The sequence below is a fragment of the Aspergillus oryzae genome, chromosome 3, assembly GCF_000184455.2.
Source record: "Aspergillus oryzae RIB40 DNA, chromosome 3".
Lineage (NCBI taxonomy): Eukaryota > Fungi > Ascomycota > Eurotiomycetes > Eurotiales > Aspergillaceae > Aspergillus > Aspergillus oryzae.
The window spans coordinates 3741502-3761834 of NC_036437.1; the positions used below are offsets into that span (position 1 = coordinate 3741502).

General features: G+C 47.1%; 4 protein-coding genes across 4 annotated transcripts; 3 read left to right on the forward strand and 1 right to left on the reverse strand.

The window, feature by feature from the left end:
- Positions 1-984: 984 nt before the first annotated feature.
- Positions 985-4813, forward strand: AO090026000488 (MFS transporter; the record flags this gene model as incomplete). Its single annotated transcript, XM_023236044.1, has 2 exons — positions 985-2772; positions 4613-4813. The coding sequence occupies 2 exons, from the start codon at positions 985-987 to the stop codon at positions 4811-4813; spliced, it is 1989 nt and encodes a 662-aa protein (XP_023091054.1).
- An 874-nt stretch (positions 4814-5687) lies between these two features.
- On the forward strand, positions 5688-6888 carry AO090026000487 (NAD(P)-dependent oxidoreductase; the record flags this gene model as incomplete). Its single annotated transcript, XM_023236045.1, has 3 exons — positions 5688-5735; positions 5824-6692; positions 6807-6888. 3 exons carry the CDS (start codon positions 5688-5690, stop codon positions 6886-6888), a joined length of 999 nt encoding a protein of 332 aa, XP_023091053.1.
- A 2461-nt stretch (positions 6889-9349) lies between these two features.
- Positions 9350-11067, forward strand: AO090026000485 (MFS transporter; the record flags this gene model as incomplete). Its single annotated transcript, XM_001821877.3, has 4 exons — positions 9350-9615; positions 9673-10045; positions 10105-10188; positions 10240-11067. The coding sequence occupies 4 exons, from the start codon at positions 9350-9352 to the stop codon at positions 11065-11067; spliced, it is 1551 nt and encodes a 516-aa protein (XP_001821929.1).
- Positions 11068-13596: 2529 nt separating this feature from the next.
- On the reverse strand, positions 13597-16325 carry AO090026000484 (uncharacterized protein; the record flags this gene model as incomplete). The annotated part of the gene is made up of 4 exons (XM_023236046.1): positions 13597-14377; positions 14426-14784; positions 15082-15580; positions 15640-16325. The coding sequence occupies 4 exons, from the start codon at positions 16323-16325 to the stop codon at positions 13597-13599; spliced, it is 2325 nt and encodes a 774-aa protein (XP_023091052.1).
- Positions 16326-20333: the final 4008 nt, after the last annotated feature.

A 20333-nucleotide genomic window follows, 5' to 3' on the forward strand; every position in this document is an offset into this window, starting at 1 on the left:
TCGCTTATTTTCTCCCCTGCGTGGATCCGCTTTTTGTCGGCACGGAATGCCGACTTTGCCGACTCGTCCATTCATCGTTGTCGACTTACTCTCCACAGTTTGGTTTGCAACTTAGTGATCACTGATCAAACGAGGGCATTATCAGGTTAAGGTTCAAGATGAGCAGAATCTGAGACTACGCGTCTATATGTAATATGGATAGTATCAAGAAATTAAAGTAGATTGGTCAACATATCCTGTCGCTTGTCAATTTCCAAACGACGCCCCACTTGACCAAGCGAGCTTGTCGCCAGTAGTGGCAGGAACCGTCGGGCCGAAAGTCTTGTTCGACTGTGGCGGCTTCCAATCGCGTTTTCGTTAGTGGTTCTACTCTGAAAATTTAGAGGGATAGAAGATAGGTTTAAACGGGTATCTGTGCCATCCTATTCAAGGTTTTAGGGCGTCTGCATATGTACACTGCGAAATGGTAATGGATAACGAATATTATGTGGCGTTAGAACTAAATACACCCCTTGACCGAGTTTGACACACTATTGGTTTAGTACGTGGTTTGATGCAAGGTAGATTAGATTACCTTTTATCTTTAGATATAACCGAGGCATCTCTCGGTTGCTGTTTTAAGAAGTTCAAGAAATTTTTTTGCTTACGTTTTTCTTCTTCTTTGGTCTCCATATTGTGCCTGTTTATTCTCGTATTAGCCATATTGCATTAATCTTAGTCTTGTTTTTAACTATATGAGTGCCCCATGACATTGGGTTTTTATGATCTACACTTCTCAATTCAGTTTGGAGGAACACACGAAGCATAACACAGCTGATAGCGCGGTACTGTATCGCAAACGTTCTTCTATAATATAAACACTAGGTGGGTCCGTCACTAACATGTCGATCCCATGGCATATGCATGTCTTTAAAAGAACAAACTGTGGTTGGAATGGGGAATAAGTACCAAGAACTGACAAGGATATCTAGCACCGCAACGGGTATGACCGGTTTAGCCGGGGCCGACGAGGTGCCTCTATCCTCCAAGATACCCTACTGGCGTTTAGTCCTCGACCAAAAGGTTGTTACACCCGAAGTGGTTAATTATCCTTATGCTGGATCAGGAACCGAAGATGACCCTTACGTTGTCAGTTGGATCCCTAATGACCCGCGCAACCCAATGGAGTTCAGTGAGATCCAAAAATGGTCCTATACTGTTCTAGTCTCTTTTGTCACCCTCACCGTTGCATTGGTTTCCTCTGCATACTCAGGCGGCATGGGTCAGATTGTCAAGGATTTCGACTGTGAACAGGAAGTCGCTATCCTCGGAATTTCCCTCTTTGTCCTGGGATTTGCCTTTGGGCCATTGATCTGGGCACCAATGAGTGAGACCTTCGGTCGTCGACATATCTTCACTAGCACATTCTTCCTCCTCACTGCTTTCAATGCGGGAGCTGCGGGAGCTCAGAATATTCAAACCCTTATTATTCTACGGTTCCTCGCAGGATTTTTCGGGTCATCCCCTTTCGGAAATGCAGGAGGTACGATTGCAGATATGTTTCCGGCTGCAAAGCGTGGTATTGCAATCAGTCTCTTCGCTGCAGCACCGCTCTGTGGTCCGACGTTTGGGCCGGTGATTGGGGGCTTCCTCGGCTCTGCCGCGGGCTGGCGTTGGGTGGAAGGCTTTCTAGCGGCGTTAGCAGGCGTGGTGTGGCTGGCTATGGGCATATTACTACCAGAGACATACGCTCCAGTCCTCCTGCGTCGTCGAGCTGAAAAGCTTTCTGAGCTGAATGGTCAAGTCTACCGTAGCAAACTGGATATCGAACGAGGTAGAGCGACGTTGACAAAGACACTGACTACGGCTCTCTCCCGCCCTTGGCTTCTGCTCTTTAAAGAGCCAATTGTGCTTCTGTTCTGTATATATATGGCTATCATATATGGGACATTGTACATGTTGTTTGCAGCCTATCCGATCGTCTTCCAGGAAGTCCGTGGCTGGAGTGAAGGTATTGGGGGCTTGGCTTTCATGGGAATTCTAGTAGGAATGATCATCGCAGTGGCTTGCACCTTTCCGGACAATTTCCGTTATGCTAAGCTGTGTGGGCAAAGTACGGGTCGTCTTGCACCCGAGGTCCGTCTTCCGCCCAGTATTGTTGGAGGAATCGCTCTGCCTATCGGCCTTTTCTGGTTCGCATGGACGAACTCCCCAACCATCCACTGGATAGCGCCGGTTGCTGCAGGCGTACCATTTGGGTTTGGATTAGTCTTGGTCTTCCTCAGTGTCTTCAACTATCTGATCGATGCCTACACGATCTATTCAGCATCGGTCCTTGCAGCTAACTCAGCTCTCCGGTCTTTATTCGGCTTCGCCTTTCCTCTATTCACCACCTACATGTATCGCAACCTAGGCATTCACTGGGCCTCTTCCATTCCAGCTTTCTTGGCCGTTGCGTGTGTGCCATTCCCTATTCTCTTCTATCTTTACGGGGCTCAGATTCGTAAGCGTTGTGTTTACGCTGCTGAGGCCGAGGCATTCATGCAGCGTCTCGCAGCCAAACAGAATCCACCCCCGCGTCAAGAGCAAGAGCCAGCTCAAGAGAAGACGACTGTGGCTGAGAAAGCCGAGTCTGTCTATATGAGCAGTGACAGTGATGACTCCGATAGCCTTTCCACCATTCCATCCCAGGTTGCACTTGACCGACGAGGTTCTCGGGCCTCTAGGAAGTCTGGACATTCTTTAGGTCGCACAGCGACACAGTATGAGGAAAATCCCTACGACATTGACCGGGTCAATACCCGCAACTCCGCCATTAGTGGTCGCGGACGAAAGGACTAAATGGAATAGCTGCATGCATTAGTCTTTTCTCGGAGGCTTCTGATGCCCCGCAATCGGCTTGGTCGATCGCTTGACTACAACAGGCACCATACCAGCAATTGCTTACGAGCTGCTTCCTTGGGTAATCCCTGGGAGATATTGGTTGATAAGCCGGAGTGTCATGAAAGGGCGAGTAATATAAACTCGAGATAAGCGCTCGGTTACTCAACACTGAAAAACAGTGCCGCTTTCGTTCGTGGGTCAAGTTATTCATGCATGAAGTGATACGTCGTCCTTGTGGAACGCATACACAGTTGCAGATGACGAGCGGTGAAGAGGAGGGGGCAGTCCCTTCGTATCCAGAGCCATACTATCGATGTATATAAATTAAACGGAGGACAGCGGACAGGAGCATGGATGCACATACATTGGTCTGATTCTCCACTAGTACCACACATCAATGTTTATAAACCTATTAGAAAGACCTATAATATTAATAAATTCATCCGATTCGGAAAGACACCCGCTCATCCATGGCTGATTGCATGACAATCGAAGTGGATTATACGGAAGAATGTCAGCTGACTATTCATACATATTCTGCAGATGAAGTCGGTTTTTATACTCCCAATTATCTGTTTTAGAAGAAGTTCCAACATGGCATTCGTAGAAGGAAACCATGTCCAACGGATAGGCTTCTTTCCCGTATTGTTCCTTCACTGCTAGCCCCGTACCGACCTTGAGCGCTTCACTTCTCTTCGTCTTTTGGTCAGTCCTTCATTACTGATCTTCTTGACTCCATCATATCCATGCTAGCGTAATGGCACCATCAACCATTCTCTTTCTGACCCTCAGTGAGCTGGGCCAGGCAACTGTCAGTTTAGCCGTGGCCCATGAAGTTCTCATTCGCTCTTACGATGTCCATATTGGCTCGTTTGCTCCTTTAGAGCCCGCTGTCTCCAAGCTCAATGGCCGTGCCGCATCCCTGTCATCAGTGACAAATCGTGCGACCTTCCATCCACTAATTGGCCCTCCTATGATAGAGGCCAATCCTTGGTTCAATATATGTACCAATTCATTTCACGTCCATAACGTCGGCTTTCGAGCAGCGCTGAACACACAGAAGCACATCCTACCTGTAGTGGCAACTCCTTGGGATGGCCCTCAATATATGGCAATATATGAAGACTGCTCTACCCTCATCCGCACGCTCCAACCAGCGATTGTCGTACTTGATCCAATGTTCTTACAGGCAGTTGATGCGTGTCGCATGCTAGAACAGCGTTATGTGGCCCTGTCTCCTAACACATTCAAGGAACTGACGATACAGCCGAGGTTGGCGAGCTTGTGGAAATATCCAATGTGAGAGACCTAGTCTATCTGTACTTCCCCTCTTGCTCTGTGTATCTTGACTAATCAGTCAGCGTGGGTTCCGGTTACCCTTATCCTTTACCATGGTACCTGATTCTTCCGAATGTTTATCTTGTTCTTCGGATGCTATTGATTCTAATGAGCAACCCAAGAGCTCGAGAGCTGACGGCATATCGTATTGCTCAAGGGCTGCCGAATGTAACTTCTGCACAGGTCTCCCAACAGCTCAACAAGGACAAGACTGTAGTTCTTCTCCCGGCCAGACAGGAGACCGAAATTCCATGCTACTTTCCCGACAACTTTATACTGTGTGGTCCCATACTGCGCCCTTGTGTCCCGATTGCTGAAGAGGATCTAGAACTGGCTTCTTGGCTCGAACGACGGCCAACAGTCTTGGTAAACCTGGGATCACATGTGACTTATACGACTGATGTTTTGCAAGAGCTCATGGAGGGGTTCCGTATGCTTCTGGATAAAAGGCCAGATATCCAAATCCTATGGAAAATCAAGCCAAGTTCCGGTACAACTTTCGAGGATACACCTTTACCCGACAATCTTCGTACTGCCGTCGCAGAGGGACAAGTCCGTGTTGAGTCGTGGCTGGCAGTGGAGCCTATTTGCATTCTCACGAGTGGCCATGTAAAATGCATGGTTCACCATGGAGGGTCCAATTCTTATCACGAAGCGATACGGTCAGTATATACGGCTGTAAACTCATGAATGCGGGTGCTCCCAATCTCTGACAGCTTGTTTGCTTTAGGGCTGGCGTGTCACAAGTCATCCTTCCCGTCTGGTTCGACACCTACGATTTCGCCTTGCGCGCAGAATGGTTAGGCATTGGGATTTGGGCAAGTCGCAAGACTGCGCCAGGCGTCAATGCACCGGAATTAGGACAGGCACTTATTCGAGTGCTAGCAAGCGCCCAGAGCGAGTCGATGCGACATCGGGCGAAAGGTATTGCAACTAAACTGGGGCCAAAAGATGGACGAGTCATCGCGTGTGAGAAGATCATTTCCTTGCTGACGGAGCCGTGTAACACGAAAATGCGCCGGTGAAGAAAACAGGCGCAAGCGTATATTGAATGCGTGACAATTGACTCATTTTTGTTGTTAGCTCTATGGGTGGAGATCTATTTATTAAGTTGCTCCGAGTGACTCGGACCGACTCAATTAGACAGCGGAATCGGCCCGTTGGTTGGGGCTTGGGGATTGGTAATCTGTTCATATACTCTTCCACTGCGCCCTCGAGAACGGACATATCGCACTTCTGTATCCAATTAAGTCCGTTGTAACAGGAAAGACATCAAATGTTCCAGACTCAGAGATGTAAATTTAGCTCCGCGTCCCCACGCCGGCTAAGCTTTTAGGAAGGAAACGCGACGCCGAACCCCCGAAATGCCCCGCATGACGCAGTCTCCTCGATGATCCCCGCAATCTATAAATTACTGCCCACAGCCCTTCCATTGATGCTCTACACCCCTTCCCTTCGAATTGATCACGCAAACACAGTTTGACACAATGGCTTCAGAAAGAGTAGCATGGCTCGGCCTGGGCAACATCGGCCGGGTAAGTACACATAAACACCTCCCCACCTATATCTACACATGTCGATCAATCAATATCAATATCACAGAAACACTAACATCCCCACCAGGGTATGAGCCGCAACATCGCCCTAAAAGGCCCCCAAACAACACCCATAGTCCTCTACAACCGCACAACATCCCGAGCCACCGCCTTCGCCGACTCAATCGGCTCCAACAAAGCCACCGTCGCAACCACCATCCCCGAAGCCGTGGCACAGGCTACAATCACCTTCATCTGCGTCGGCGATGACCATGCCCTCGACCAAATCATCACCACCATCATCTCCGACTCCTCCCTAGACCTCACCTCCAAACTTATCGTCGACTGCTCCACCGTCCACCCCAACACCTCCCGCCGAATCCACGCCACCCTCACAGAGCGCGGCGCAACCTTCATCGCCTGCCCCGTCTTCGGCGCCCCCAACATGGCCGATGCAGGCCAGATGATCGTCGTCCCCGCCGGAAAGCAAGAGGCGATTGACAGACTCCAGCCTTTCTTCGAGGGCGTCACGGCAAAGGCCACCCTCCCTTTGCCTGGCGATGACGTCGGCCGTGCCTCCCAGCTTAAGATCCTGGGTAACACTTTCATTCTTAACACCGTTGAGACGGTTGCAGAGGGTCTTGTGCTGGCGGAGAAATCTGGTCTCGGGGCCGATATGTATCAGAAATGGATCCATACGTGGCTGGGTGGCCCGTTTGCGAAGTATGCGGATCGGATGGTCGAGGGTGATTATCATAAGCGCGAGGAGCCGCTGTTTGCGGTTGACCTGGCGAGGAAGGATCTGGGGCATGCGACTAGCATTGCGCAGGATGCGGGGATGAGATTGAGGAGTGTGGAGGTTACTGATGCGTATTTGCAGGAGGTGAAGAAGGAGAAGGGCGTGAAGGGGGATGTTGCCGGTGTATATGGGGCGATCCGGAAGGAGTCTGGGTTGGAGTACGATAATTAGTGGATTGCATGTTTATAGAAATAATTGATTTATGATATTCTGATAGAAAATCAGGTTCAGGATCTGGAGTATCACGCCATGCATATACTACTTTAGAAAAGAGTTGCTGTAAACATGGACAAAATACGGATTTATTGCTCTCACAGAAAAGCTACAATAACTCAATTCCCCAATCAGCTGTAAGAGTATATATACATACATGCATACATAAGCCATACCTATGGACTACAAGTAGCCCAGCAAACCCACAAGCCCAACAACAGACATAGACCCAGACCATTACTTTATACTCTCCATTTAGTAAAGACCAAGACTATCCGTACCCCTGCTCATTATTACACAAGTAAACAAGCAGCCCCACCCACTAGATCCAGTGAATAAAGAAAAGCGCCAAAAGCGTTCCCAATATCTTTACGAGTCCCCAGAAATCTGGGACATGTTTTGTCTCTCCCTCGAATCAAATGCCCAATGCCCAAAATGGACAACTTCTACTGCGCGCTTTGTGGCTCGGTGTTCTCAACTACCGGTTTGAAATTTGACCCCAAGGGCTAGGACCCAGATGCCTATAATAGAGAAGTACTCAAAGATGGAGATCTGGACTGCAATCTCCTGAAAGTCAAAATCCTGTGTTAAAGGCAATAGAAGTTTGGTAGGGTCTGTCTAGTTCACGTGAGCTGTGTATATCTGCTGCTCTTAGAGTTATTTGAGGCGCGTTCGCGTTCCCCAGCTGTGGCTGCTCCTATGCGCGCCAGCACATGTGGAGGAGATTTCTACGCCGACATCGGGAATGAGGCCTTGGAGATTGTGAAGATGGGTTCCCTCACACCTAGGTTAGGATTCAGGCGGCTAGGTAAGTGGAGTGCTAAGATGAATCAACAAAAGAAGATGGGTAGAACACACTGTTGTATATTATGGGCCGTTTTCTATTCTGGGTAAAAAATTCCCGATGAGCTGTCGAGATTGTTCGGACATCCATCTAGTTAGCCGAAAATTCGCAACATGTGCGCAATGCCGAACGCGCGTTGGCCGTACTCAGCGGTCAGTTGCAACATGTGGAGGACTGGAGGTTTGTTTCTAATTGTGGCCCGGGGGAGCAAGCTCCCTAGGCCCGATAGATCGGCCGTGGCGGATTTCCATTGTAAGTGGGTACATCTCCGAGAACCAGACTTCAAAGGGCAACTTTTAAGAGCTCACAAGGACTCCCAAGGAACGGCCAAGCGGGCTCGAAGATTCGGTTATCCACCAAAGCTTAACGGTTGGCTAAGCTTCTCGGGTGGCCTTGATTTTGAGGTAGCTTCTCCTGCAGATCCAACTCATTTATTGGCTTAACTGTTAGTAATAGTTCTGAAGATCCTCTTCATGTGTCAAATCTAGAATCTAGGATAGGCAATTTGATATGTAGTATGATTCGATGGTGCGATGCTAGTCGGACAAAAGCCGGCGATTCCATCAATGAAAGGACGAAGAAGAGGAAAGGAAGAAAGAAAGAACAAAACGGTGCGACCGGGATTAACAACGGGTAGGGCATTGACAGAGGGGAGCCTGAGGATCTCCCGCAGGAAGGTAAGGTACCGGCGGATCATTGCCGCTTTAGTCGAGGTCGTCAGGCATTTCTTGGAACACGGATCTGCATACTTCATGTTATCTTCGTCTCAATATCACATCATAGCAACCATGATTTCCCCAATACATGTCCCATCACACCATACGTCCTTGACATGGAAACTTTCTATGAATTCTCCGATTCTAATTTAGAATCAATTTTGAATCGGTTCTTACAGACAATACATAGCAGACAGACCCTTCTAGCCCCGTCTCCTATCTCCACATGATGGGTCACCCCCAACTCTATGGCGGTGACTCCTACCATGAACACCTCAAGGGGTCCCGGAAAAAATTCTGATCTACAGACTGATCCATCGGGTAGGTTCCCCGGGTACGGATTCCAATTCCAAACAGGGCTCATCTTCCCTGCCATTATGATATTCTAGCTACACCAAGCTCCTCCATGGCTGGCTTCAATCCTTCATCCTCCACTTAAGACACGTCAACATTCATTGTGAGCAACCCCCAAGTGGGTAACACTATAGAGCCACATGCCTGGCAGCGAAGGAACTGTGGGATATCTCGAAAGGGATACCTGAGTACCCAGACACCGCAATACATCATGTGGGGATCATTATGTGTCCAAAGGATAACCTATGCAGATCATGTGTTGATCAGTCCAGCTAATTGGCACTGTCTGAGGCAGAGCTGGAATAGAGCCGATCCATGCAAGGGATTCCTGTGGAAACGCCACCCTTTTTGCTTGTTCCCTACCCGTGCTGTGCGCCTGATATTTTTAATTGTACGTACCCACCATATATCATGGTCCAGGCGTTTCAAGCTGTACAGAGTATCGGAGTCCCGGTGGGCTAGACAGCAAGGGCCCAGCATACCAAGAATTGTCCGACTGTACGGACGCGCGTTCGCTCCAAAATCAGGGTATCATCATGGTGGTCATCTCTGATGTAGTGACTCCAATATTGCATTTGCTTGTATCCACTTTGGCTATTTAGAAGACGATGATGGCCCGCTCGTAATTGTCGATTCTATTCATTCCATCCTCAAGGGTCTTACTATTCCTATTCTCTTCGTGATCGTCATGGCGACGCAGCCCTCTGGTAGTCCTGACAGCTCTGTCGAACCCAGCCCTGAATCTAGCCTGGAGTGTCTGGGGTCCTTTGTCGAAAAGGAAAACGCTCGTGTGAAGGTCGAGAGCCGCGACATTGAGGCCGGTGAACAATCCCAAGATGAGCTTGACAACCTTGTCCACTGGGATGGCCCCGACGACCCTCGGAACCCCATGAACTGGTCCGATGCCCGGAAGTGGCTCATTATTGGCCTGATATCATTGAGCAGTTTCAATACGTATGTGTGCCTCCTTCATCTTTAAACACCTATGGAAAGTACGCTAACAGCTATTAGATCTCTGGTCTCCACCATTTTTGCTCCCGGCGTCCCGGAAGTTCTGAAGGATTTCCATACTGACAACTCTTCACTTGCATCTCTCATGGTCTCTATCTACGTGATGGGATCCGCAGTGGGGCCTCTTGTACTTACACCAATTACGGAAATGAGTGGAAGGTTGCCAGTGACCCACGGAGCGAATATCCTCTTCATGATCGCAGCCATAGTCTGCGCATCCAGCATCAATATCTCCATGCTCATTGTTTCTCGTCTAATCATGGGAATTGCCAGCTCAGTGCCGGTAACAGTTGGAGGAGGGTTCGTCGCTGATATGATGCCCATGGAAAGACGGGGAACTGCAATGACAATATGGACCGTGGGACCATTGCTTGTACGTATATCTAATCACCTGCTCTGACCTCTGTCCGAGATTGCTGACTCTATTTGTAGGGGTTTGTGATTGGTCCTATTTTCGGAGGCTACATGGTAGAGAATGTGGGATGGCGATGGACTGTGTGGCTTGAGGCAATTCAGGTAAGCTATCGTCCCTAGGCTCGTGCTCAAACAAAACTGACACTATGATAGGGAGGATTTATTGTGATTGCATCACTGATATTCCTTCGGGAGACGTATGCGCCAACGATACTACGACGCGAAGCAATGAAGCTCCAAAAGGCTACTGGGCAGCACTATCGCACCAAGTTTGACTCTGAACGCGCAGCTGGCCAGATGCTCTTGACATCGTTGACGCGACCAATCAAATTCCTCTTTCTGTCGCCTATTGTTCTGATAGTATCCCTCTACAGCTCCGTCACCTACAGCTATATGTACATTCTTTTCACTACCTTCACTGACGTCTTCGAGAATGTCTATGGTTTCAGCCCGGGTCAGGCCGGCCTTGGATACCTGGGCCTCGGCATGGGTTTCTGCGTCGGACAGATCACAGTTGGCTACTACTCCGATCGGCATGTCAAAAAGCAGGAAAAGATCCACGGCAAGATGAAGCCAGAGCACCGCCTTCCACCTCTTGTTCTTGGATGTTTTCTGGTACCGATTGGCCTATTCTGGTACGGCTGGTCCGCGCAGTATAGACTTCATTGGATTGTCCCCATTATTGGGACCTTCTTCATTGGTGCGGGGATCTTCTATGTCCACCTCGTTACTCAGGTATATCTTGTTGATTCATATACCCTCTACGCTGCCAGTGCTGTCTCCGCTGAGCTAGCCTTGCGGTGCGTTTTTGGAGCCACTATCCCATTAGCCGGAACGCCCTTGTACGATACACTCGGTCTAGGCTGGGGAAACACCCTCCTTGGTTTTATTGCGCTTGCCTTTGCACCGACATCGTTCTTCTTACTTAAATATGGGGAAAGCATTCGGACCAACCCCAAATTCATGCCAAAGATGACATAATTCCTTTCTCTCTGCCACATGTGGCTTCTGGCCTTTTTGGTTGTTACTATGGACATTTCTTGCATATAATTAGCGTTCATCTTGATGTGATATGACATAGAGCATTTGGATTCGGGATTAGACTGAATTATGTTTAGCGATGTGCTTGATGCTTCTGTTTATTGTTATCTGCTATTTGTTATGAGTTGATCTACATACACGATACAACATAGAGCGACTGAAGCAAGTTAAAATTCTACTTTCTAGCTTTCTCCCAAGAATCATCTACAGTACATACTATCTCCGGTGCTTAGTATGATTACATGGCGAGTCTGTAACAAAACTGCATAAAACAATATTACCTTATCCATAGACAATGGATACTCTTGTATGCTTGGTGGGTCCAATAAAAATGCAGATCCCAATAGTTTCACAAGCGTCTCTGGAATGTGGGCAACTTCCCAATCCGACCACCACAGACGTACGTGTTAAGCCATCCACATAAAATATAGAACATCTACCACTAACTCGCCAATGCAATCCCCTGATCATCGATGCTTCCACGGTACAAAGTAAGCTTATACTTCCCGATAAGTTAAGCTCTGATGACATGCTTGGCGAACCCAACTATGACATGTAATATGTACAAAATGGTAAATGTAAATCATGACGTGCGTGGCTGGGTTCTATACTCGGCCGTGGCTGGATAGGGGTGAGCCACCAGGTCCCTATCGAAGGGATGTATGAGTTTACTGTGGAGCAACGTGCAGACTTAATGAGTATCATATCATACTGGACTTTTCAAACAGGGTCCGGCTGCATGCGCCCCTACTAGTTGGTGTCCTTATCCCCTTCCCTGTTGGTATGCCTGTCTTTTATGCATTCCGCGGGACACGTACATATGTACGTACTTTGTACACTTGATAAACAGTGCCCTGCTACTTGATTACTACCGCCGTATATTTTCGCATATAGTGCATGTCTTGCACAATTTATGCAGTCCGCGTCATTTTCATGGGTCAGAACACAGTAGATTTCTCGGAGGCCCTCCCGGTTTCTGTCCTGCGGCTAAAATCATCTCTTATTGGAAGCCCTGTGGGTAAAGACTGAGGCTATTGGCTGTCGTTGTTGATACTGGTATTTGGTACAGTTTATAATGCTTGCTAGGCTTCACTCCGCTGTGCAATTACGGGCCGATTCTTGGGCTCTTTCCTCTGTATTAGTACCAAGATTGCCTAAGTCGATTGCACTACCTAGATTACTCAAATAGCTTAAATAGATTATATAGGTGGATGTAGGGAATGGGGGTAAATGGTTAATTCTCAACCTATCAGAACCCAGGCACTTTCACGCAGGCCCCTAGAATGCTTGCTTCACTTGCACCCCTCTGCGCAATAATGTGGGTAGGGAATTCCGTCTGGTGGCCCTAAAGCTGTAGCTTCTTCCGGCCGCTGAGCTGCCCGGATAGCCCATCCAATTCAAACATTATACAGGGCTGCGCAAAAGGATCTGGTTTCTGAGAATTCCCTCAGCTCCGAGGTCCTATTGTCAATTTCCGCTTTACGACTAGCTCAGGACCGCTTTTTGCAGTGCAGTGCTCAGTGATCGATTCCCGGATAGGGAAAGGTGGAAGTGTCCAATGGAATGCCGGAATGCCGGAATTGAAGGATGTCAAGCTTATGTTCGGTTTTACTCAGAACACCGGGGGCCCGTTACTTCGGTGAACAGGCGAGCGAGACCAACACGGGCACAGAGCTGAAAAAGATGGTAGTGCATTCTTTGGGTCGACTTTTAGTCTTCAATTCCTATCAACCTCTATACTACAGTAGTAGGGACCTGGGCCTTAGAATATACTATTCTATAGTAGTATAAGATTAACAGCTACAACTAGAATATGAGGGTTTGTGAAATCAACGCCGCAAATAATAGCTACTAAGGCTACATGGCACCGTATGTGGCATATTCAAATTCCTCTTTATAAGTATCCGCCCCAAGGCTACGTCAATTGATGGTTACAAAGCTCACTTGGTTAAGCAACTTGGCTGGACGACTCGGTACAGTAACCAAGATGATGAGATAAGTGACCCTACTGAAGATCACACGGAGGTCTTTTTGGCTCATGCTAGGATGCATCGAGTCGCCCACCGGACGGACTGGACCTTATTACGTGATCTGTCCCTATACCGGCTCACTTAGTTGTTGACGAATTTCACCATTTCTGAGGACCGCACTGGAGATATTGTGAGTCTGTTGAGGTTTGTCTTTGTGGAAAGCGAACAAATGAAGGGTATCCAGAAGCTGCTGTGTGACTATGCGGCGTGGAATGTGGAGGCTCTGATACATAATGTCTAGTTTTAGTAACTTCTGGATACCGTACCTCCGTTGGAAAAAAGCATCTTTCGCTTGATGTAAATGTTATTCAATAGGACTAGAGATATTGCTTACTCCCCTCTTTCTAGGTGAGCCTTTAAATACGATCTGCCCGTGTGCTATATGTCCTCCTTGATCCAATGTTCAACAATTTCAGCCTCTCCGAGATGTACACAAATTTCAACAATAGAGCCGAGCCATATTAGGTGTAGTGACTTCCTTCGACGTAAATGCACAGTGCGCATATCGGCTCATATGATCGGTAGTATCCATCCTGTCGAATGAAACACCTCCCACTTCTCCCCACATCACTGCCTTCAAGGACGCGTTCTCATCTCCCGGTGGTGGATGGCATGCTGCACTGAGTGCAGCGCTACAGGACGAAGCCAGAGGCATATATGACCGGAGACGTCTGAGGCTAAAACCCGCGAGCACCATCATAGCTGTTCCTCCGACGATAATGGTTATAAACATAGGAAGAGGTGACCATCCGCATGCTGTAACCTGTCTTCCAGCGTAGTACGACCTCTTACCATGAACGTCAAAGGTGTTGATCTTGACCAAAAAAATGCATTGCGAGAGCAGCCAATGTATAACAACCGACACTGTAATTAGGGGAATACTGTATCGATACGGGAGACTGAGATAATACGTCGATCGCTGCTCCCCTTTTGGCCAAGTAACTCGAAGTGGCTTTCGCTGAGTCGCAAAGTCATTGTATTCGGCCACAGCAAGCATGCACGTAAATAGGCCGTTACAAAGAAGATATAATGCCGAAAATACGAGTTGCGGTGTGCTGGCCAAGAGCGCTAATGCAATGAAGTTTGCGCCGTCAAAGAGGATGGTAGAGCTGTTTGGCTTTCCCATTCCCAGGTTTGACCCTATACCTGTCACATCCGCTGATCCGCTAGATAATGCTCGACTGTATAGTGCTATGGCCACAGCCACGCATGCAGAAAATCTGGAAGAGATCAGAGGATATTTAACTTGTCAGGGTAAGGGATAATACACGATGTAAGTAAAAACCCAACGTCGCCAGCTAGCAGCTCTGAACCACCTCTTCCGTTCAGGAAGCAGTTGAGGCAGCGACGTGTGAAAACCAGTGTCATGGGACGGATTGATGGTGTCCAGGGCCAAGGTGCGACTATTACAGAACCGAAATCCGTATATAATGTCCTCTCTGGACAGAAGGCAGTGACCTTTTGTGGTCGGGTCCGGTCGGTCTAGAAATGATGAGAGTGCGTCACCAACAGTCAAAAAGATCTCTTTATGATCTGTTCTCGCCGTCATATACATGCAATATACTTTGACGATGTTGCATGCGATAACTGCTACGCATATCGCTGGGCTGAAGTAGATCTGGCAATGCTGGTTTGCGTCTTTCGTCATGCAGCCAGATACGGCAACTTCCGCTAGCCCATCTCGTTGCTTAGATACAACGGCGTGATAGACACTGTTATTAAACGACCCGGATCGATCCCAGTATGATACTGAGTGGGCATCGATGCGAAATTCGATCCGGGCAGCCCATGAGTCATTCCGCCAGTTGGACGGTGTCATAAGGAAATCACCCAAGTGGCTTTCATCCGGGTTTTGGTTGAAAATAAAAGCCACCAGGGTGTCCATATCGCTCGAAATATTGCTGTACAGAGTGTCATTTCGGACCACAGAGTCGGGCCAAAAGTAGGAATTAGTAAATCTGTCTATGTCGCTCCAGGTGTTCGACCCCTTGTATTTGAAAGACCACTTTGGGTAATTCCAGTTCCCTGCATGAATATAGGTCATGTCTAGCGTTGGACTGAATCGGGGGGGATATGTAGAGGGCCCCTCCACCATATGGTTATAATCACCGAAGACCCAAGTCAGAGGAAGAAGACTAGAAAAACCGCGCAGACTATCTCTCCCTGCCATCAGAAGGAGCGTAGATGACTTGGTATTAAACTCCACATCGTATTGTTTGGAGCATCCTAGCAAGTCTTTCTTCATGAAAGTGCCGTTGAATATTTCAGCTCGTATATCGTTGGCACTGGAACCGACATAATCGTAAAATGAACGGGCTTCATATTCATCCCTGACGAGAGATTCGTTCTCTTCGAGGTCTTGTGGTATCACGACAGTTGCGTACTGGATATTACTGATAGACGAAAATATAGCCGCGTTATACCTGGTCTTTGATCAGTACTTCCTGCTCTGTATGTGGACGCGAGCAATGGCCTGACGAACAACATGTGAATGGGCAGTGAGCTAATCAAAAGTAGACCCCAGAGGGCCTTTCTTTTGTTATCCATGACCGCAAGGTTTCTGGTACTTATTATGCCGATGTCCAACCACTGGCGTCTTGAATGAGCTTCATCAACATCAGCTCGGGACGGTGCACTTAAACATTGCATCACATAGTTGCTGGCAGCAAGCAAGGCACTGCTGAGTATGTTGATAACGACATGCATACCGGTAGTCCAGTTGCCCGTCACTGAGCAGTCACCTTGATAGAGTTCTGCGTACGTGAAATATTTGTCTTCCGATTGCCCTGAATAGCCCACACCTACCGCGATGATTGTGATGATCACATTCAGAGCCAAAATTGACGCAGTGCCCCAGGCACAGAGCATGGCCCCTCTTAACCATTCCTGCCCCGGCTCGATTTCTCGTTTAAGAAGTGGAAGTGGGATATTTTCGAAATTCGAACTCGCCTGAATCCTTCGGAATAGATACTTTGCTTTCCAGAAGTAACCCTGAAGACGGGCGCGATCGAATCTCTGGAAAAGGTTTGGCAAGAAAGACGCCCCTTCCAATGAAGACTCCTTCGGGTACTCTTCATGGTCTATTGTTGCAGTTGAGGAGGCATCATCATCGGACTCCGAGTAATAGAAAGAGGATATATCGCGGTCGCAACTAGACGTTGCAGACATTTCTATTAAGGGGCTGTGAGGAGGATATGTGAAGTACAGCAAGCATGCTTCCCAGAACTAAAGGAGGCCTTGTGAAGGCTAAGGGCGTCTAAATACGTCTTGATGGCTCTCAGCCTTGCGAGTCTCCTACCAGGTATGCTGATAGACACGCTCCCATGGGTCGGAAATAGCCGACGGTTCATTACGTTTAAAAGCACTGCCACCGCCTGGTACACGTTGTTAATGAAACGCCAAATTCCACGGAATCTTACAATATAGATGTGACGATGATAAACTTACTATGAAAATAGGGATTGTAAGTTGATATAATCAGCCCATTTACAGAATTTCTGGCGACACGAACCCGGTTTGTACAGCAGGAAAAGCCGAGTGATAAAAGGCCTGCTGGAGAGTTGAGTTCGCGGTACTAGGTCATAGCGTAGAGGATTAGCACATAGAGGCTGGTATCGTTGGTTCAATCATCCCTACACAGTCGCCCGGTCCCGCAAGGCAGACTGTGGCGACAAAGCTACCTTTTCCCTCATCGGACGAACCAGAGTCGCTACCTGGACAATCGTTTCCAAATCCTCTGTCCCACGGTATGATGTGATATAGATGGCATCAATGGACTTTTATCCCTCCAATCATGGTTTATACTTTAGCCTCGCGCTCGAATAGCTGTTGCTCCTCTGTTTTTTATACTCGAGACAATAATAGCATACCTATTATATCAACAGTAAGCAAAAACTACTACTCTATATAATCTTTATCGTGCATGTTGAATATGATGGAGCCAAGGCAGCTTATAGGTCAAGTCGAAGTATTTGATTTCTATAAGATCTTGAGAGTGTTATAGAAATAATTGACTTTTATCTACTGCTATTCTCTATGCGTTTAGTATGCCCCAGTCTTTTAGCGTATATGAATTGGGCCTTGACTTGAGCCTCGTGGTTGGCCTAATATAGCCTCACTACTTCTAGCTAAGGATGTCTCTTGTTACTTCCCAGCATTAGGACGTATATTTATCTGGTGGGGCTAAAAATAGGGTTTATTGTCCGACAGGTGAGCCGGGTATTTCGCTGAGCCAATGATCTTGCCAGAATGCTTTCTGGGTATCTAGAACCCCGCAATGATCTGGAAGCTAATAGTTTACGGAATACGTGTGAATGCCTGGGATTTTTAAGTATTAGTTGTAATTTTGCTTGGTAGGTTTTGAGTTTATATACGAAACTCAAATCCACAACCTGGCTAGATTTATTAATCCTATACTATTCCACCTGCAGTTATCAAGAGAATCAGATACGGGAAAACAATGTAGTCGTATACACTTTAATAACTAAGGAGTGAGTTACAGATGTCCAAGAAAAGAAAAATATAAATGTGAAGCGGCGCAAATCACTACCTGATTGGTGTCGCTTTCATTTCAGATTTAGACCGCCTAGCTGCTCCCTATTCTTGAACCTTAAACAAAGGTCTGTGCCGTTGTGCTATTCACAATTTTTATTAACGTAATAAGTTGACTGTAGAGCGTTTCTTCTTTCTTTTCTTTCTTTTCTTGTATATATCATGGTGTATATCTTCGGCGGTCTCTGTCCTCTCTACGAGGTAACGTTTCTGTTTAGCTGGAATGAGTCAAAGCTGTGTATCATGTAAGCTCGTCAGCAGAAGGAGCCTTGCTTCCCTAGCGCCAACTCGCTCCTAACGTCCTAGCCCATTGTTCGGCAGGTCTTTGCGTCGACGCCTATCAGGGTGAAGCCTTGGACTGATAAATAACTGATGGGCGTTCGTGGGATTTCCTTGATATTAGGAAGAAGTGACACCGAATGACAGGATTTTTATTTTGGTCCTTAATAGGTTTGACATTTAGAGCCAGAGCGCGGGCCAGGTCTCAATCGAAAGGGTCATGAATGGCGAGCATACCAACAATGTGCCTGATATACAAAAGACAATGATGTCATGAGCATTGATGCTAGGCTGGAGTCTAATAAATAATCTATAAGTTAGTTAACTCGTTAGTTAACTATCTCTTGAACCGCTCATTAAGCATGGTTGTTTGATCTAACGTCGAGTGCCTGCTACTCCGCACTATATTCCATGTAAACTAGCACTGTTCATAGCATTCTTCGTTTTTGTTCGTTCCCTTTCTGACTGCCCACTAGAAGGTTGGGGGCAATGGTTAGAGATTTTATCTATTCTTGGCAATTCTTTCACCTTTCAGTTAACATAGGGTTTATCAGTGTTGGTAAATGCAAGAACGATGTAGCAAGTATGAACTTTAAACTGACTTTGAACTAGCGAACATAGATCTAGTTAACATTATATCTGTTTCTAACATGCAGTAGACAGCTAGAACTATACAATACCCGAGGACCAAAACGATCAAATAGCATAGAAGCGGAAATAATGAGGATGATATGATAAAAAAATTCCACAGTCTCAGAAGATCGCAAAGCTAGACAAAGTGGAGAAAAGCCAAAGATATAGTCAAAAGCATCAATCAAGGTAATACTAGCTCAGGCACCCTAATTCGCCTTTTCTACTCACTCTCAGCCTGGTCGCTGTAGTCCTCTAGTTAGCTAACCATTCAGTACTGCTGATATGAGATATGCTCACCCATATTGATTGTTACTTTATTACGATCTTTGAGTAACTTCGGAGGAGCGTTTTTGCCATCGCAATAGCAGGTTAAGGTCCAGCCTTGGAACTTACAGTCGGTGCAACCGCCATCGATGAGCCCGTGGCCCCAGTCAACATCAGAACCTTCTAATGTCTTACTCTCCCGATTCCATTCTAAGCAAGTGCTCGGATACAGCTCCGACCTTTGCTGTTTTCCGTTTTGGTCTTTGCACAAAGCAGTAATCCTCAGTTGCCATGGTTCCTTACCGATATACTCGTACTTGGGCCCTTGGCTGCCGCAGAATTGTATGACTCCACGGTAAGACGGGATATTCTCACCCCATTCGAGTTGCGTCTCCGCATTCTTATAATTATTGGACTTTGTATTTGCCTTGGCGTTTGTGTTGATATTCTAATTGGAACCGTTCTGCGTGCCTGCATCCTTGTAGTTTGCATTCATATTTGCGTTTGTGTTGGCATTGGTGTTGGTGTTGGCGTTGGCATTTGTATTTGCATTTGTATCTGGTGTGGACAAGACCCCTCCACCTGCCACGATGGATAGATATAGGGAAAGGATAATAATCAGAGCTCTGTACATCGTTATCAAAGGTAGATAGTGCGCCAGGAATGTATGGGAAAGAATTTTGTAACAGATTGTCCGGTTATGACTTTTTTTTTTCTTTCTCTCAGTTATCCATGGTCCATGGATTAGATACTTATGTTATAACTACTTTTCTCTCAAGCCAAGTCTTAGGAGTGATCGACTAAGTCAGGGCGCGATGTTACCAATTTGGAAGCAATGACATTCCATCATAATAGGGTTTGGGGCAATTGAGATAAAGAAGGTCTTTAAATTAGGGAAAGTTATTTGGCCTTTGTCTTTGTGACGCCCTGACCAAAGCGAGAGAGTATATAGTTCCATGTATAGACACCAACCGCCTGATTGACTGGCTATGGAAGCTCCCTCATTTGCCCTGGAACACGCCACAAAAAGGTTCTCCAACGAAGAGCCTGGATCTAAGGTGTTAATGCCAATATCCCCGACGACCCGTCACTCGGGCTATCCGCGAGGACGATGACAAAGAAGGCTCGGTTCACGATGCCTGCTGTATCCGAAGATCTTCTCAACTATCCATTGCTCGGTCAATAAAATGTCCGTGTCGGGTATTTTAGGCCATCTATAGCCAAGATACGGAGTCTCGCACTTCAGGTTGGCCATACCACAATTTTACCATCTAAAAGCTAGAGTTCTTCTTCGTCAATTTGATGGCTACTAATAATGACCTCTGCAACCGCATCTATTGTGTCCATTAACACAACCCCTACCTCTCGATTTGAGGAAATTTATAGTTACCGCCAATGTTGTCTGGATTCAACTTTATCTGTCTGTCCTCATACCCAACATAGCAGAGC